Below are 16344 nucleotides of genomic sequence, written 5' to 3' on the forward strand. Positions count from 1 at the left end.
ATTGGGTTTTTTACGATACCGGTGCCAAATCGATACTTTTAAAATGGTACCTGTGCCTAAACAGTGCCTGAACCGATACTTTAAAAAAAAGAGCCAAAAAAAACTATGGATAACATTAAAGACCATTAAAAATATTTAAAATAAATATACATAGCATTCACATGCTCCAAACACACACCTTGTGTCCTCTGTTTCTGTTCGAGTCCGTTCGCGCTGAAAGACGGGGAGGAGACGAAGTCTGCCGCAGTGTTCATATGATATTTAAAGGGGACTGATTCTGAGGCGATCACAAATTTGTGTACAGTTTATGGAGCTAATCGCTATAGCCCCGCTAAAAATTGCCTAGCGACGCCCATGCTTCTTACGTCCATTTCGGAGAACCAGGACAAATATTTCAATCGATCGCTCCGCTGAAAGACGGGGAGGAGACGAAGTCTGCCGCAGTGTTCATATGATATTTAAAGGGGACTGATTCTGAGGCGATCACAAATTTGTGTACAGTTTATGGAGCTAATCGCTATAGCCCCGCTAAAAATTGCCTAGCGACGCCCATGCTTCTTACGTCCATTTCGGAGAACTAGGACAAATATTTCAATCGATCGCTCAGGCAATTAAGTGGCACCGAAATCTGCGTTCTGATTCGGTTCTAGTACATACCGGTTACATAGGGTTTCGGTACCCAACCCTAATTCTGGCTTCCAGGACACTCGGTTCCTGGAAATGTGCTTTCTTATATGTCACAGTTTGTAACTCTTCCTTGAGCTGCATATCTGTGTGTGTGTGTGTGTGTGTGTGTGTGTGTGGACCCCTGGTGTCAGCTAATGTCAAACGCCTTGCCAATCTCCCAATCTAATCCTCTGAACACACACACATCCTGTCCCTCCAGATTTCCGCCCCCAAATTGTTCTTGATCACTCCACCAAACCTCACAGCAGTCACACCCCCTCCTGTAAACACACCTGCTCAGCACAGCACCCCTCCTCACAACCACACACACACACACCTCTGCCAGATGTGATTGGAAAGAGATACAAGCCAAAGAGACACGCTTGTGTCCATGTGTGTCAGAGTAGAAACCACTGAGGAGGTCATCAACAGTGAGTCCGTTTGAGTTGTATTTCTTACTATTAACCTACATTTAAGTTGTTTTTCTCTCAAATTTGACTTGTGACCTCCTGGGGGTCCCTGGATCTAATTGAATCAAGTTAATTCAGTCATATTAAATTATATATTTTAAGGCAATCATTTGTCTGAAATCCTTTCTTTCATCTCATTTGATGTATGTTCGTTCTGTGAAGAAGGTGACCTTTGAAAGCAGCTTCTCTGGAGCTGACCTTGTCGTGGGTGAGTGTGAGTGGTTTCTCAGAAGTGTCCTGGCACCATGCTGTCACACACACACATTCAGATCATTATATACTCCCATATAACTCAGTAACCCATCATTTTCTTCCATCCAAGAAACACATTATAAACTACAATTTGCATAGCAAACCAAAATCCACATATAATTAAATAACACTCTGTGTGAATGACAGCGGGAAAGAAAGGTCTGGAAGGAAGGGTGGGGGTTTAGTCCAGCGCTGCCTGCCACCTCAAACCAAGAGAAGTCCTGTGGCCGGCGCTTTCTGTGTTACCCAACATGCACTGCTCTCTGCTTAGGCACATTAGCATCTATTAATATTAAAGAATGTGTTTGCCCCGACAAACCAGCACACATTACAATGTACAATCATCCAATAATCATGAGCGCAGAATGCCAAACAACCGTTCCAGAGATCTTTTGATCTTTTCCCTCCATCATTATCGCCATGACAACACTCATGACATCAAGCTTTCCGTTATCTTCTGTAGCTGTCAAACACACACACTCAAACTTTCTTGCCTTGTTAACCCATTCAAATCTTTTCTTTTCCTCTGTCTCTCTCATTTTTAAATTTATAATCTATTCAAGCCACTCTAATTCTACAAACTCCGATTCAGTTCAGTAAACTCTAATTAAAGTCTCCAAGTCTTGAGTCCATGAGAGACCAGGTGTTGCCATGGTTACGGTAGAGAGACTGCTGGCTGTCAGTCATTGGTTAGTCAGAGGCAGGATCAGCTGTAGAGAGGCCCTTCCGTCAAAGGCTGGCTTGCTTATGGTGGGGGCCCTGCAGCTGTTTCTAAGGAGATGGGGGCATTGCAACACTGGCCACAATTGCTTTGATCACAGAAACACAATGACAAAATATAAATAAAATTGAAATGTATTTATTTATTTATTTATTTTAATGATGTTTAAATTAGGGCTGCCAATGGATTAGCACAACTCGAATCAAATTAATTACATCCCATGCCAGTTAATTCGTCAAATTAACAGCAATTTGTTTTACATATATCAATATTTTCTGGAAAAAGCCCATGTTGTGTTACAAAAGCATTTAATTGACATCAGAAATAGTAGCTTTAGAAGTCAGTGTATATGATTTCTTTATTGAACATAATCTTCTCACTTTTTAAGACGCCATGTTAAGTAATCCAACTCTTCAACTAAGCGCTGACTATGGATTCGCAAAACATGAAGTGTCACTTCAAGCTTGAATTGCTTTGATGGTTGGAAATCCCTTATTACAGCATTTACAGGGTCAGGAGGCATAATTAATAGCTTTAAATTTTTATTACAGATTTTCTTTTAACTAATCACACTAAATTGTCTCAATTTATGAATTAGAAAGAGGACGAAACGAGTGGACGGCGCAATAGAGATCCAGATTAGGAGGGGTGCAAGGAAGCCAACACAAAATTAAAGGACTGGAACTGGAGCTGTGTGTCAAGCTGTGTGAATAGAGAAGGATCTGGCTGCGCTCTCTTCCTGTCCCACTGAAAGCCACTCATGAGATTCAACAGCTTTCTCCCCATGACCCTCAATGTTCACACTGAGAGGGCCGGCTTCAATGGCTCAATTACCGCTATGATTACGTTCATCAAATCCTTGATTGAAACTCCAATCGCGTTATAGAATTAAATGTTTTTCTCGCACACACACTCGTTCAGATAAGAGAGATGGATTAAAGACACTTTCGGTCTGTCATTGGCCCTTTGTCTGTATTCTTTTCACTTATTCCCTTTCTTTATCTTCCTCCTCCATCTTCCTGTCTATTGTTCACTCGTCTTCATTAAAAGGTCGCACCTTATCTCTCTGAGTTTATTCTTGTTTGTTTTTTCTCCTCTCTGTCTCTTTTGTTTTTGTCTTCCCTGCGTCCTTCCCTCCCATTCCACCACGTAATGGGGTGAAAGCCATCTCCATTACTGTGAAGTTGTACACATGAGTACAGATAACACCCGCTGTGTCTAGTAATGAGTGATTGGACATCATCGAGCGCGTGTGTTTAGTTAGCTCGCCATGCCACAGCAATCCGCCTGCATCTTGGAGAAAAGGAGATAATTGACAGACGTATAATCCTCTTCCTCCGCATAGGACTCCGGGGAACCATCGCGGTGACAAAGTGATGACATGTGGAAAAGTATTAAATCCAATTGTGGGAAAACAGTAGGGGAAGGAAGGAGCGTAGACCGAGAGTGACATTTACATTACAGGAAGTGATTTAGAAAGAGAGTTGCTTACTGCCAGTTACCATTCGGGTCGGATCACATTGATTTAGACCCATGCAGGGCAGCGGTTTTGTTTTGCTAGCCTTTGAATGATGGAAATATTTGTTTACATGTTGGTTTTTTTTGTTTTTTTTCAAGTTTGGCTGGTTAGCATGGGCTGGTTAGCTTTCTTTTTGGTCGTAATGTAATTTTTCTGGGTTTTAGTTGTAGTTAGTCCAGTGTTGTATTGTAGACTAAAACTAAAACTGTTATAAGTATTTTGTTCATTCAAATAAAGCTGAAATAAAATATTAAATTAAGAACTTCTACTAAAACTTATTTAATTTCAGTTACTTGCAGAGGCAACATTAAGCATTTTCATTTGTTTTTTTTAATTACTACTGAAACTGAAACTGAAATAAATATAAAGCAAAATGTAAAAAATTAAACAAAAAAACGACAATGCCGAAAACATAAAATTACCAACAAAAAGGACATAAATTAAAAAGTAAAAAAAAATATATATATATACAGTGGTGTGAAAAAGTGTTGGCCCCCTTCCTGATTTCTTATTTTTTTGCATGTTTGTCACACTTTAATGTTTCAGATCATCAAACAAATTTAAATATTAGTCAAAGATAACACAAGCAAGCACAACATGCAATTTTTAATGTATATATATATATATATATATACAAAACATACACTGACATGGTGTATTTAGGTGTGGAATTTAGGTGGTTCTTGGTTCCTTTGGGGAAATAAGACTGATACTTCTGAGAGATAACCGGGAATGTTAACAGCTATAATTATATTATATATCCATGTATTATAGACTTTTCCAGATTATTTAGTAATTGTCAAGTTAGGAACAGTCCCCTTTTTCCAACCGTTGTATTTTTCTTTACTGAAAAACTGATGGGTTGCTTTTGTAATTGGATGAGTCATTGCTTTCCAGGCTTAACATTAGTTTATTGTAGAAAATAAAATACGAAGGTAAACAGAGATGAAAAATAGAAAAGGGGAGAGAAAAAAAGCAATACTGTATAAATTCCATTTGGGAAAATTAAAACAGATTAATACAAGTAATTAACAATGTGTTTTGTGTGTTTATTAGTGTAATTAGCCATATAGTATAGAAGCAAGTGGGACTTGTGTGTGTGTGTTGTGTGTTGTGTGTTGTGTGTGTGTGTGTGTGTGTGTGCACCTGCTATCCAGTTCTTTCCCACCTGTGGAATCCCGCAGTGGATTTTCAATCTTTTCCAAGAATGAACTTTGGCTGCCACAGCGGGCGATCATGGCACAAAGATCAAAGGAGAGCATGAATGTGAACTGATATGCTCACTAGAAAGATATTACAAAAACTTCACCCAGCATGAGCGTGACTTCCTCCGTTCCTAATTACAAAGGCGTAAACGACACAGAGAGCTTCATTTTGACTTTTCCACCATTTTCTCTTTCTGAATGCACAAACAGGTGAGGAGCTGCACCTGTGTCTCGCTCCAGCCACCGCAGCTCTTGAATATTTACAGCACACATAAATGGCATACCACAGAGTGTGCACGTGAATGGGTAGAAATCTCTTCCTGTTTTATTCAGTCTTTTTCAGGTACAAGTCATCAGAAATATTTTTTTTTTGCTCTTGTGTTGCCTGTGTGGTGCAACCGTTGCTTTGTGTGAACTTCCCTTCCTCTCTAGTTTCCATTCAGCCACTGAACCCCATTAGTCCTATACACAAAGAGTGAGAGTACACAACGTTTCATTAAGACTTTTTAAAGCCTTTTTGACAGGCAGGCTGTATTTTTATTTGGATGAATTCACCATGATGTTGGATATGCATTTGATGAACTCACCATATTGCTAAACACAGCATAGACTTCATCTGGTGAGTTGCTGTATATACTGTCAAATCTGATAACAAAGAGAAGGTCTTATTATTAATATAAACTTATTAGTTAATAATAAATCTAAAAGTAATAAATTAAATATTACAATTGAAAGTCAGGAAAATTATGTCATGACCAACCTGCCCATTGGTGGTTTAATGTAAACATTGCGAGGAGAATATGCTTGAGCTGATTTTGTAATGCGAGTTCAATCTTTTGAAGTGTGTGTAAACTCATCTAGAGTGTAGAGGACAGGTCTGAGTGTGAGTGTGATCACTGAGATCAAAGATGCTGAGATGCTAAACCCTCTTTTGCTGCTGAAGAGCCTGATGATGCAGGTGAATCAAATCATCTGGGATGCTTTTTTTAAAATAAACTAGTCGCTGACAAGACAAACATGTAAACACACTCAGGGGGAGGCACAGAAGCATACCGAACTATACAGCACATAATGGAGCAAATTTCACCCCATTCGAGTCCACACAGGAGAGTACGCACTCGCCCAAGAGAGTACGCTTTTTTGAAATGTGACATCCAGCGATCCATAAAAGTAGCCCCGGCCCACCACCCCCAAAAGTCCCTTTCATGTGTGTTGTGAAGGTTAGCACATTCTCTTTGAAAGGCCAACAGATCTTTCCCCCACAGGTGAGCGCTAAGGCCTGTAAGCCCCGCGCTGAGCCCCTGCTGTGCCAGGAGAAAAACATCTCTTTCTAACCTCTCTCCTCCCTTCAGCACCCATTCTCTGCCTTGCACTTTTGTCTCATTCCGCCAACTTCCATCTTCAAGGAGGTCCTGCGTGTGAATGGCCATTGATTCGGCTTTGTGTGTTTGTTTGGAGTCGTCTCCTTCGGTGTCTACTCTGGAGGCGGGCTACCCTGAGGCCTCGGCTTAGAGCAACTTAACCAGGCATTAGCTGCCTGCTGCTCAGCTGAGAATGCATAATGAAAAGGAGCGTTTGATCGAAAGACATTTGTCCTTGGCTTAGTTAAAGCATCTCCGCGTTCCCGTGCCATTTTCAGGAGGCTTGTCGATGAGCCTCCCTGGAGTCCATCGGTATTTGGTCCAAGATAAGTTGGGCGGGGTGGTATGGCTGCAAAGTTAAAAACTTGGGTAAAACAGCATCTAGTGTAGGTACACTCTTAATAAAAGTACCAAAAAGGGATGCCATAGACCAGGGGTAGGCAAGTTCGGTCCTAGAGAAAAAAAAACACCTGCCTATAGCCTTAGTAATCTTGAAGACATTGATTAGCTTGTTCAGGTGTGTTTGATTAGGATTAGTTAATAATAAATCTAAAAGTAATAAATTAAATATTACAATTGAAAGTCAGGAAAATTATGTCATGACCAACCTGCCCCTGCTAACCAGCCACCGTGCTAACCATATGGTTATAGATTTTCATATTTTTAATTATATTTATATACATGATTTAAAACATTCTACAAATAATATAATACAAATCTTAAAATAATAAATTTAAATAATAAAATAAATAATATTTTAATTATATATATATATATATATATATAGTATATTAGCTTGTTCAGGTGTGTTTGATTAGGGTTGGAGCTGAACTCTGCAGGACTGCGGCTCTCTAGGACCGAACTTGCCTACCCCTGCCATAGACTAACCATTTTTGTTGGTTCCTTAAAGAAACTTTAAATGAACCGTTTCTACAAGATCCATTTGTTTCTTAGTGTGAAGAACATTTTAAAAATCGAAAGGTTCTTAAGATGTGGTCACATTTACCGTTGCTCTGCAAAACTTTCCAGACTTAATCTAGTCATTCCACACGATCTGGTGTTTTGTGTGATGCTGAAAACGTTTGCCAAACAGATTTCGCTCATGTTCAAGTTGGTCATGCAGCTTCCGCTGATCTGAACTACAGAAAGCTTTTTGCTAACTTTCCGACTTTTGCCCTGATTTACAGTCTTGACAAGTTGACACTAATTGCTGAAAGTGAAAGCCAGTTTGCATATTTGAGTTGACAGATTTCATAGAAAATCCTGTAGTGTATGATGGTCACAGACTTTTTTTTTAGCTTTTCTTTTAGCTTCAGACTATGATTCCATCCAGTCGGAGTATATCTCATCTTAAAAATCTGAAAAAGAACCTTTTTTTCATTATAAAGAACATTTTGTGCAGTGGAAAGATTCCATGGATGGTAAAGGTTCTTCATGGAACCATAGATGCTAATAAAGAACCTTAATTTTTAAGAGTGTATATTGACATATTTAGCTGTGACTTAGACCCAAGAAGAAGTGAGAGATCTGCAGTGATATGTTCAACTGCGCAAACATACACACAGGTGCAGCAGCAGCCTGTCAGAAAGGCCTTGAGGCCTGTTGCTGCCCTGTGAGCCTACAAGGCTGACTACACACACACTCACACACGCATACATCCCCCTACCAACTGCGCCCCAGTCTGCCAGGGCAGAGGTGCGAGTGCTCTGATGCTCCCCTCACGCTGAGCAGCAGTATCACACTTTCTACACAAAGCCTGTGTTCACGATCCCCACCCCACTGTGATTGTGCCCTCTCATGTACCCTCACGCCACATCACCCTCAATGTCACACCTTTTCAGATGTAAGGCCAGTGCACACAGTCACATGAATGCTAACATCATATTTGATATTTAATGTAACATTCAACTGAATATCAATCTCATTTTTGCTTTTCTATTTTTTTCCCCCCATTTTATCTTTTCATTTAAAAATAATTTGTTAAATTATATTAATATTATATGTTTTATATATTATATATTATAAATTATATAATATTAATTATATTCAATCATTTAGTATTAGACCATTTTTACATGTTTTTCTTTTTTTTACGTTTAAATTTTTTACATGTTGTCATAAATAAGATATGTACCAGTGAGTTATTGAAATGTACACCCAATGTTTTAATTTAATAATAAACTGTAAATGTATCACTTTGTCTAAATATAAGACATAGCAGTTAGAAATCTTACAATATACAGTCAACAAATGTACACACATATGTATGACAACATCATAAGAAATCTGTTTGTAATATATATTTAAAAATGCAAAATAAATTCTTATATTAAAAAATATATTATTATTATTATTATTATTATTATTATGTAATTTGTGTTGCCATAGATAAGGATTCAAATAAAATTATTCCACTTATATTATTTTCACCATATGTAAATATCTGTTTAATTGTTTTTTCATTTCAGGTTTCGTTCATATAACAATCTTGCATGTAGAACAACTTCCTTGCAACATCACTTCAGAGACATTTTATTTATTTATTTATAATTTAAAGTTCATATTAAAATAAATGTTTAGTTCAAATAATTTATTTATTTTATTTTCTGTTATTTTAATTTATTGTCACTTTTATGGCTTAATGCCTTTTTTTCTTTTTTCTTTTATTATGACATAAGGGCAGATTTATAACTGATGTCTTGGACTATCACCTCCTGTTTGTGCCCGCTGGTGGTGTACAGCAGATTGAGAGAGGGAGAGAAGGAGGGAGGAGAGGAAATTGATGTTGGCTGAGAGACACAGTGTGGATCAAGGAAAGCAGGAAGCTGGTAGTGCGGTGCTGAGATCGGGAGGGGTCACTGGCGAATGAGCACAGAAAAATGGAACGACGGGACTGAAAAACGAGACGCTAATAAAAGATTTGGCAGGAGGCCTTAATGCACTGAGTCAGAATATACTATCTGTCTCTCTTTCTGTCTCCCTCATTCTGCATCCCAGCTGGAGAATTAAATAAAGCACCCAGTCACCCGAATTCTTCTGAGAAATAGAGTGAGGAAAGAAAGAAACCCTGGCATTTGAAAGCTTGCTCCTTAACTGAGAGTGCGAGGTGTTTGTTAAATGGCTTCAAACTCTTAAGTGGCCTGGATTCTCCTTCCTGTCTTTTTCACTCTTTCTCTCACCCATCAGGCTCAGAGGGAAGTTTCTCTGGGTAAAAATCAAATGAGGGTGAGGATGAGGACAATGTTCATTATGTCAGCTCTTGCTGTTGGCTTATTAGACTGTCGAGACAGCACTCAGTGTTTAACTCCGTGATCCTATGTCCAATTAATATGGTCAGTCACAAAGTTTTTATGGCAAGATTGTGTATGTTTAATCAGTTGTACATGTATGACTTGATCCAAATAAGACAAGCAACAAGTCAGCAATTATACACACATCATCATAATGTGTGTGTGTGTGTGTGTGTGTGTGTGTGTGTGTGATATGTGGGTTTTTATTAAAATATATAACAAACTGAATTATGATGATGTATATCAGTTATATATGTATATCAGTTATATATTTTCAGTAATATATATTTTAAAATACAAATGTAATTCTTATAGTATATTACAAAAAATATGTAATAAAATAAAGTATCTTAAACAGTAGATTTTAAAACTATATTTTTGCAATATTTTCCATAATCTCATAAGAATTTGTATATGTATTGCTATTTTACAAAGTCACCTATACAATCTCTGTTGCTAACAGCATGACATTCGTTTTAAAATTATAATTACAACATAATTAGGTTGTGAGAGGTTGAGCTAATATTACAAATACAGTCAGACCTTAAGTCCATTGTTAAGCAAGCCATGCAGTACCTTACAACCCTTTCAGATGTGGCAACATTCACAATATAAGACATCTCAACTCTTATTTTTCCAAATGCAGCAGAGAACAAATCACAAAGTAGTGAATATGTTATGATGTGACCTTCTGTTAGGACTGTCATATAAATATGGCGTTGTCTCGAGTTGCTGCTCTGCCTTTGGGACTTTGTGTGCAAAGTAAAATGAGATTTGTTGTACACACATCATTAGCTTGATGAGTGGGACAAGTGCTGTGCTAGCAGTAGCCTCGCACTCTGAAACTGAAGTCTGCGAATACCAGTAAATGGTGCACAGAGTTGAGCGTGTGCTTCTTGTGATAATAATTGGGCAGTTGATTTGACATTCCTGTTGAGCGGCCGATGAGCAGCCCATAGCTCACGATGAGCCATTCAATATATAGATCTGTGTGTGGACTGTCAAGAAAACACAGGGATGTCAGAAAATACAATTTTAATGAAGTGTCCCCAAAACAGCTTGTAACCTTGTGTGACGACTGTACGTGAGGGGGTTTGGGGGTGGCAATAATTCACACCTTGCCTCCTGCTTTAGATCTGGCGACGAATTAGTGGCCTCAGCCAGTGTCACATGTCTTATTGTTAGTCATGGCGACCCTGCCAAGTCTCAAGGTCACCTGTTCCACCCATGCATGAATAATCTATTGAAGGATTGGTTCCTCCTCACTGGCTGCATGGAGATGTGTCAGTGTGGATTATTTATGCTTTATTGTGCTTCCATTGAACGAGCAGTCAGTTCTGAACATGATTTGCTTTCTTAGCGTAGCAATGCATTTCTGTTGTTTTCTTTTTTCGCTTGAAGGTTTGGGGTCGGCAAGAGGTTTTTTTCTTCTTTTTTTTAATCTCTTATGCTGCATTTATTCATCAAAATTACAGTAAAACATTAATATTATGAAATATTACCATTTAAAATAACTATTATATTTTAATATATTTTAAACTATTTTTTTTCTGTGATGGCAAAACTGAATTTTTAGCAGCCATTACCTCAGTCTTCAGTGTCATATGACACAATCAAAAATTATTTTAATATGCTCAAGAAACATTTCATATTTAAAAGGATTAATCTCTAAAAAAGAAAACAAATCTTACTGACCCTGACCTTTTGAACAGTAGTGTAAATGTTTATTTTGCTAGTCTTGCATCTAAAGGTGATATGAAAGTGTGAAATACAAAGATATTCCCACATGCACACAGACCCTGTTTAGCATGCATACCCATGCTAATTTATGTTTAGGGAAGATAAACAGCTGCAAATTCTAGCAAAGCAGCTCAGGTTCAAAGCCTATGTGGATCTAAAGAGGACAGTGTGTGTGTTTGTGTCTGTGTGTGTGGGAGATCACATTATTTAAAGTGGACAGCATGTTCTTCCTCACCTTGTCACGCATGCTAGTTTGTGCCACTCAGGACTAGCCCTTGTTTTTCTCTCGTGCAACATAAGAGCACCACATGCTAAATGTCAAGCTCTCTCTCTCCCCTCTTATATGGTACTTACCCCTGTCCTTACACTCTTGTAAAAAATGTCCATAAGGACGTACCAGCCTGCAGACCCTCCAAATAGGCAAACATACATGGCACAAAACCCTAGGTGCCCCCCTAGGTTTGGTCTTAGGCCCGATACAGAAGTTTCTTGCATGGCTTTCCCTCTGCTCGGTCCACAGATGCACTGCAGATGTCCGTGTGTTGAAAATATATATTTTGACCTCAGGAGAGGCAGGTGCAGTGTACCGTTACCATTGAGAATGGGTAGGGGAGTTTGAAAACTTTTTCAAGGTTAGCAAAAACCCCACAGACCAGAAACAAACTGAAGGGAACCCCAGGGATAGGCTTTTGTTGGCCAGACACACACAGTGAAATCTGGAACAATAGGGATTCGGGAGCCGAGTTGCAGAGGATCATTTTTCATGACATGGCTTGACCTTTAGCAGAGAAACATCTGAAACAGCAATTTAAAATATGATTAATGATGATAATAAGGTCATCATTTATACACGCCGTGCCTTGCACATCACGTGAAGAAAGAAAACCAATTGGCTACATTTCTGCGAAAGTAAACACAGATATCAATTTAGCTAGCACAGAGAATTGATGCACTTTCACTGAAAAAGGAAAAGGAACGGTTGTTTCTTCAAGCTGAATATCCTGATTGTACTTCAATATGCATTGTAAATGCCATCCAAGGAAAATGAGTACATCTGTCTGGATTGGTTTCTAAATCACAGTGCTCTCAAACTTTAACTGGCTTATGAATTACCGTGTCCCATTGTTTATTTCAAGGAAAATGAAAACAGAAGCGATGTGAAATAGAGCAAGAAACGATTGAGGAAAGTGAGATACAAAATGACATTTTCATAAGAAAAGTTTCTAATCTGTTCATGCACTGTTTAAGGTGAAGGATAGATTAATATGGTTGGGAATTACAGTTGGGGAAATCAATACCACAAATGAAGATTCTTCCAGCATTTACGCTATAGTAATTTTCCGCTATCACCTGTTATTCCGAGACACTTTTTGAGGTCTTAAATGGGTGAGTGATGACTGCTAGACTATTGAAAATGTTTCTTCTCATAAATTCATGAGGTTTTTTGTGTTTCCATTTGTTTGTCTCCCAAAAGACAGACGTCATTAAACTATTAAATATGGATGGAAGACTTTTGTTTGTTCTGCTCAAATCACTGCAGTTCTCTTGTCAAACGCACGTTGAACTAATGACACGGGTCCCGTGTGTGAGGTCTGCATGTGTTCACGACCCGGGTCTCAGCTTTACCTGAGCTCTTTGAGCATTTATATTCACAGGACAACAGCTGCGCTTTCCTTTTCACTTTTTTTAACTTTCATTTTTCATGTTTTCCCTTTTGTTCCCTTATCCCCCCCCCCCTCTTTCATTTCCCATTTTAAAAATACATTATTTTAATCCATTTCACAATCCTGGACCCATTTGACACACCATCAGAACAGCCCCCAATAATCCAAAATGTGGTTTCTTCTGAGCTGAGATGAAAGTAGGGAAGATGCACACACACATACGCATGCAGTGCCGCACTAGACACTTGGCTTTGTGATATGGAAGGGCTGCCTTGGGACAGCTTCAAAGCCCAGTAACATAAATTTATGATAGCAGCGCCACACGTTTTGCCAAAACTGAGCTGTTGTTGTTCTACTGAGAAAAAAAAAAAAAAATGTTTTAAGTAATTTATTTTGTGATGCTAAGCTGAATTTTCAGCATCATTAGTCCAATCTTCAGTGTCACAAGATCCTTCAGAAATATTAATATTTTTAATATGCTTAATACTTTTGTGGAAACCATGATAACCTTTCTGCAGAATTCGGAGGAAGAGTCTTTTTGAATGATTCAATTAAAGCACCAGCTCATACGAGTCATTTGTTCATGAATCAGATTACACCGGTTGTTCTGTATGAATGTTCATTGTGCGGTACACTGTCATTTTATCTCACCAAATTAAATGAACTGCAAACTCACATTCACAACTGCGGTAAAATGTAATTTCTTTTGACATGGTTCTAGTGATTCAGCTTTGCTTAAAAAGGGTGCAGGAAACACTGACTGAAGTGTTATGTTATGACAAGCTGTTTTTGCACTGATGACAGATTTATTCATTTGTGACTAATAATCTTTAAGTTTATTTGAGATTAAATTACTTTTTACTTAACTTTATTATTTAAAATTAGTCAGAATTTTCATATGGTTATTCATTAATTGAATTTCCAGCCAAATTTATATTTTTTTCTCTCTTTCTCTCTCCAGAGGAGGATTGTGTCAACTGCACGGAGGAATGTAGAGTGCTGGGTCACTCTGACCGTTGTTGGATGCCCCAGTTTACCACAGGGGCCGGAGGAGCAGGAACTCCCCAAGCCGAGGGCTCGGACTACCGCACCAACCTCTTCGTACCGGCAGGCATGGAAGCGGTCGCAGTGGAGACCGAAACTTACGAGACGGTTTGCAACCCCAATGGCAAAAAAACTTTCTGCACATTCGGGAAGGAGCGTCGGGACCACACCATCCTCGTGGCGAATGTTAAACCCTACCTAAAGACCAAACGTGCCCTCAGCCCTCTCTTGCAGGAGGTCCCGTCTGCCTCATGTAGCCCCTCCAAAGGCTGCAGTACAGGTTCACCATGCTCTTCAGCCAAAGGTATGGGTGACGGAGCTGAAAGCAAGCCCAGCACCAGCCACTATGGACCCCCAGATGGACAGTACATCTCCCCGAACAAGCAGAACAAAGAGCAGGGCTACTCCACGCTGCCTCACTCCGACCCCGTAGCTAAAGTCCTGGCTGAAGCACGTTCACAAATCAGCCAGGAGACGGTGGTGGAAATGGACAGCGTTTTGGAGCAGGGCGGAGGAGAGATGGGCCGTGGCACCGTGGATGCAGACCAGGTGGTCAGAGATATCGACAAACTGCTGCAGGATTGTCGGGGAAATGAAAACACCCCCATCAGAAAGTAAAACGGACTTTGCGAGCATAAGAAACTACACTGGAGGAAACATGGACCAAGTCGAGGCGCTCTCCGAGAGAGTGTGGTGCAGATGAGGACAATTTGCGAGGACAAAAAATATGCGTACTTGAAGATCTTGACAAGTAAACATAGGGAGCAAAAGAACAGTTTGCTTTCGTTCGTTTGGACGCTGTGTTGTGTTTATTGGGGCAAGGGAATTTCTTTGGAGGAGTTGCAGAAGTTGCTGCCTCTGGCTTCTTGTGAGCTTTTTCTTCTTATTCAAGTGCCCACCAGCTTCAAACACTTTCTTACAGTGATGTCTTTATGTCACTGAACCTTAGATGGATCATCCCACCCTTCTCCTACAGGGACTTTTGGAGGAGAAGGGGTGGACGAAAATGGTTTGTTTTGACAATCGCAAGTTAAAAGGCTTCGGGGTGCATCGGACACTCCAGAATGGATGGACCACACCAAGACAGAGACTCTCTCTTTAACTTTTATTGGCTTTGTAATATCAGCATAAGAAGTGCAAATGATATCAGCGAACTCTGAGGGGGTGTGTGGGGCCATGAATCTTTAGGGTGGGTGGGGAGGGTTGATTATGAAATGTAACCATTCTTCACCTGTCATTTTTAGTCACGTGTAAACTGTGTCCTCCCCCCATGTATACGTACATATGGGACATTCCAGAAAGGTGAACCTGTTACTCTCACTTATTGGTCCTCTGTGCTCATCTGTCTTCAGCTTTTCACTGCTTTTAAAGTGACTCTCCACGTGTCCGACGTTAAGTTATAACAGTCACTCTCTTGTATATTAGGGACATTTTTCTTCAACTGTGAAAAGATATATCTATATATACATATAGATAAATATATATATAAATATATGAACTTATGTATAGTGTCCAGATAACAATGGAAATATTTATACATTTTGTAAAAAAAAAAAATGTGGACAAAAAAAACCCATTAATCTTAAACAAAAAAAGAGGGTGCGCACAGGATGAAAATGCAGTTGAAAATATTTATTAAACTGCAGGACACGGTTTCGATTTCAGAAAAACAATACATTAACAACAACAGCAAAAGGATTAAAAAAAAGGAAATGTCCCTTCACATTGTCACTTATACACAATATCATTTTAATGTGCAAAATGTATCAAATTTAATGTGTTTACATCAAAACAACATATTTTTATTGATTTTTCTGCAGTTTCTGTGCATTTGAGCCAAATTGTTACGTGTACAAGAGCTATATTGTGTATTTTATTAAATTAATATATGGTTGTGTTGTAATATACATGGGCTTATATTGTACTTGGCAACTGATGCCTTAGTAGTCGTCAAACTCTATGAGTTTAATTTCCATTCAGTTTCATTCTTGGCTCACTTTTGCGCTCTCGCTTTCTGCTTCGTCTCGCTGCTGTGCGTTTGGACAGGTTATGTTGTTTTAAACACGTGTTGGAAAAGACTGCTTACATGACATGTTCACTACTTGCAAAGCAACTTGTTTTTGTCTACTAGAAACAAAACTAAAAAACAGCCACACATGACTACAGTTTGCGTAGTTTTTTGCAATACAAAGACAGTTTTATGGGCAGCTAATTTTACAAAAATGGCCATTGTTTGGGTTCATTGAAGTGTTTTGGGTTTTTTTTTCAGCCTTCTCGCTCTATTTCGATTTGATGAGCAGCAGCAGCAGCAAATCCTTTGTGAACGTTTAGTGATGCTGTCTAGTCTGTTTAAAGTCATTTGTACTTCAGAGGGTCAGAAGGATGCGGAAAAAAAACATGCTGTTTCATAAA

General features: G+C 39.0%; 1 protein-coding gene across 1 annotated transcript in view; it reads left to right on the forward strand.

Moving 5' to 3' along the window:
• LOC107718221 (protocadherin-17-like) overlaps nucleotides 1–16133 on the forward strand; it is a 78418-nt gene extending 62285 nt beyond the window's left edge. The window contains exon 5 of the mRNA XM_016525215.1: nucleotides 13850–16133. Coding sequence (XP_016380701.1) covers nucleotides 13850–14550 — 701 coding nt within the window. The 3' untranslated portion in view covers nucleotides 14551–16133. The remainder of the gene's footprint in view (nucleotides 1–13849) is intronic.
• Nucleotides 16134–16344: the final 211 nt, after the last annotated feature.

The sequence above is a fragment of the Sinocyclocheilus rhinocerous genome, unplaced genomic scaffold (genome assembly GCF_001515625.1).
Source record: "Sinocyclocheilus rhinocerous isolate Xijiao unplaced genomic scaffold, SAMN03320098_v1.1 scaffold1111, whole genome shotgun sequence".
NCBI classification, from domain to species: domain Eukaryota; kingdom Metazoa; phylum Chordata; class Actinopteri; order Cypriniformes; family Cyprinidae; genus Sinocyclocheilus; species Sinocyclocheilus rhinocerous.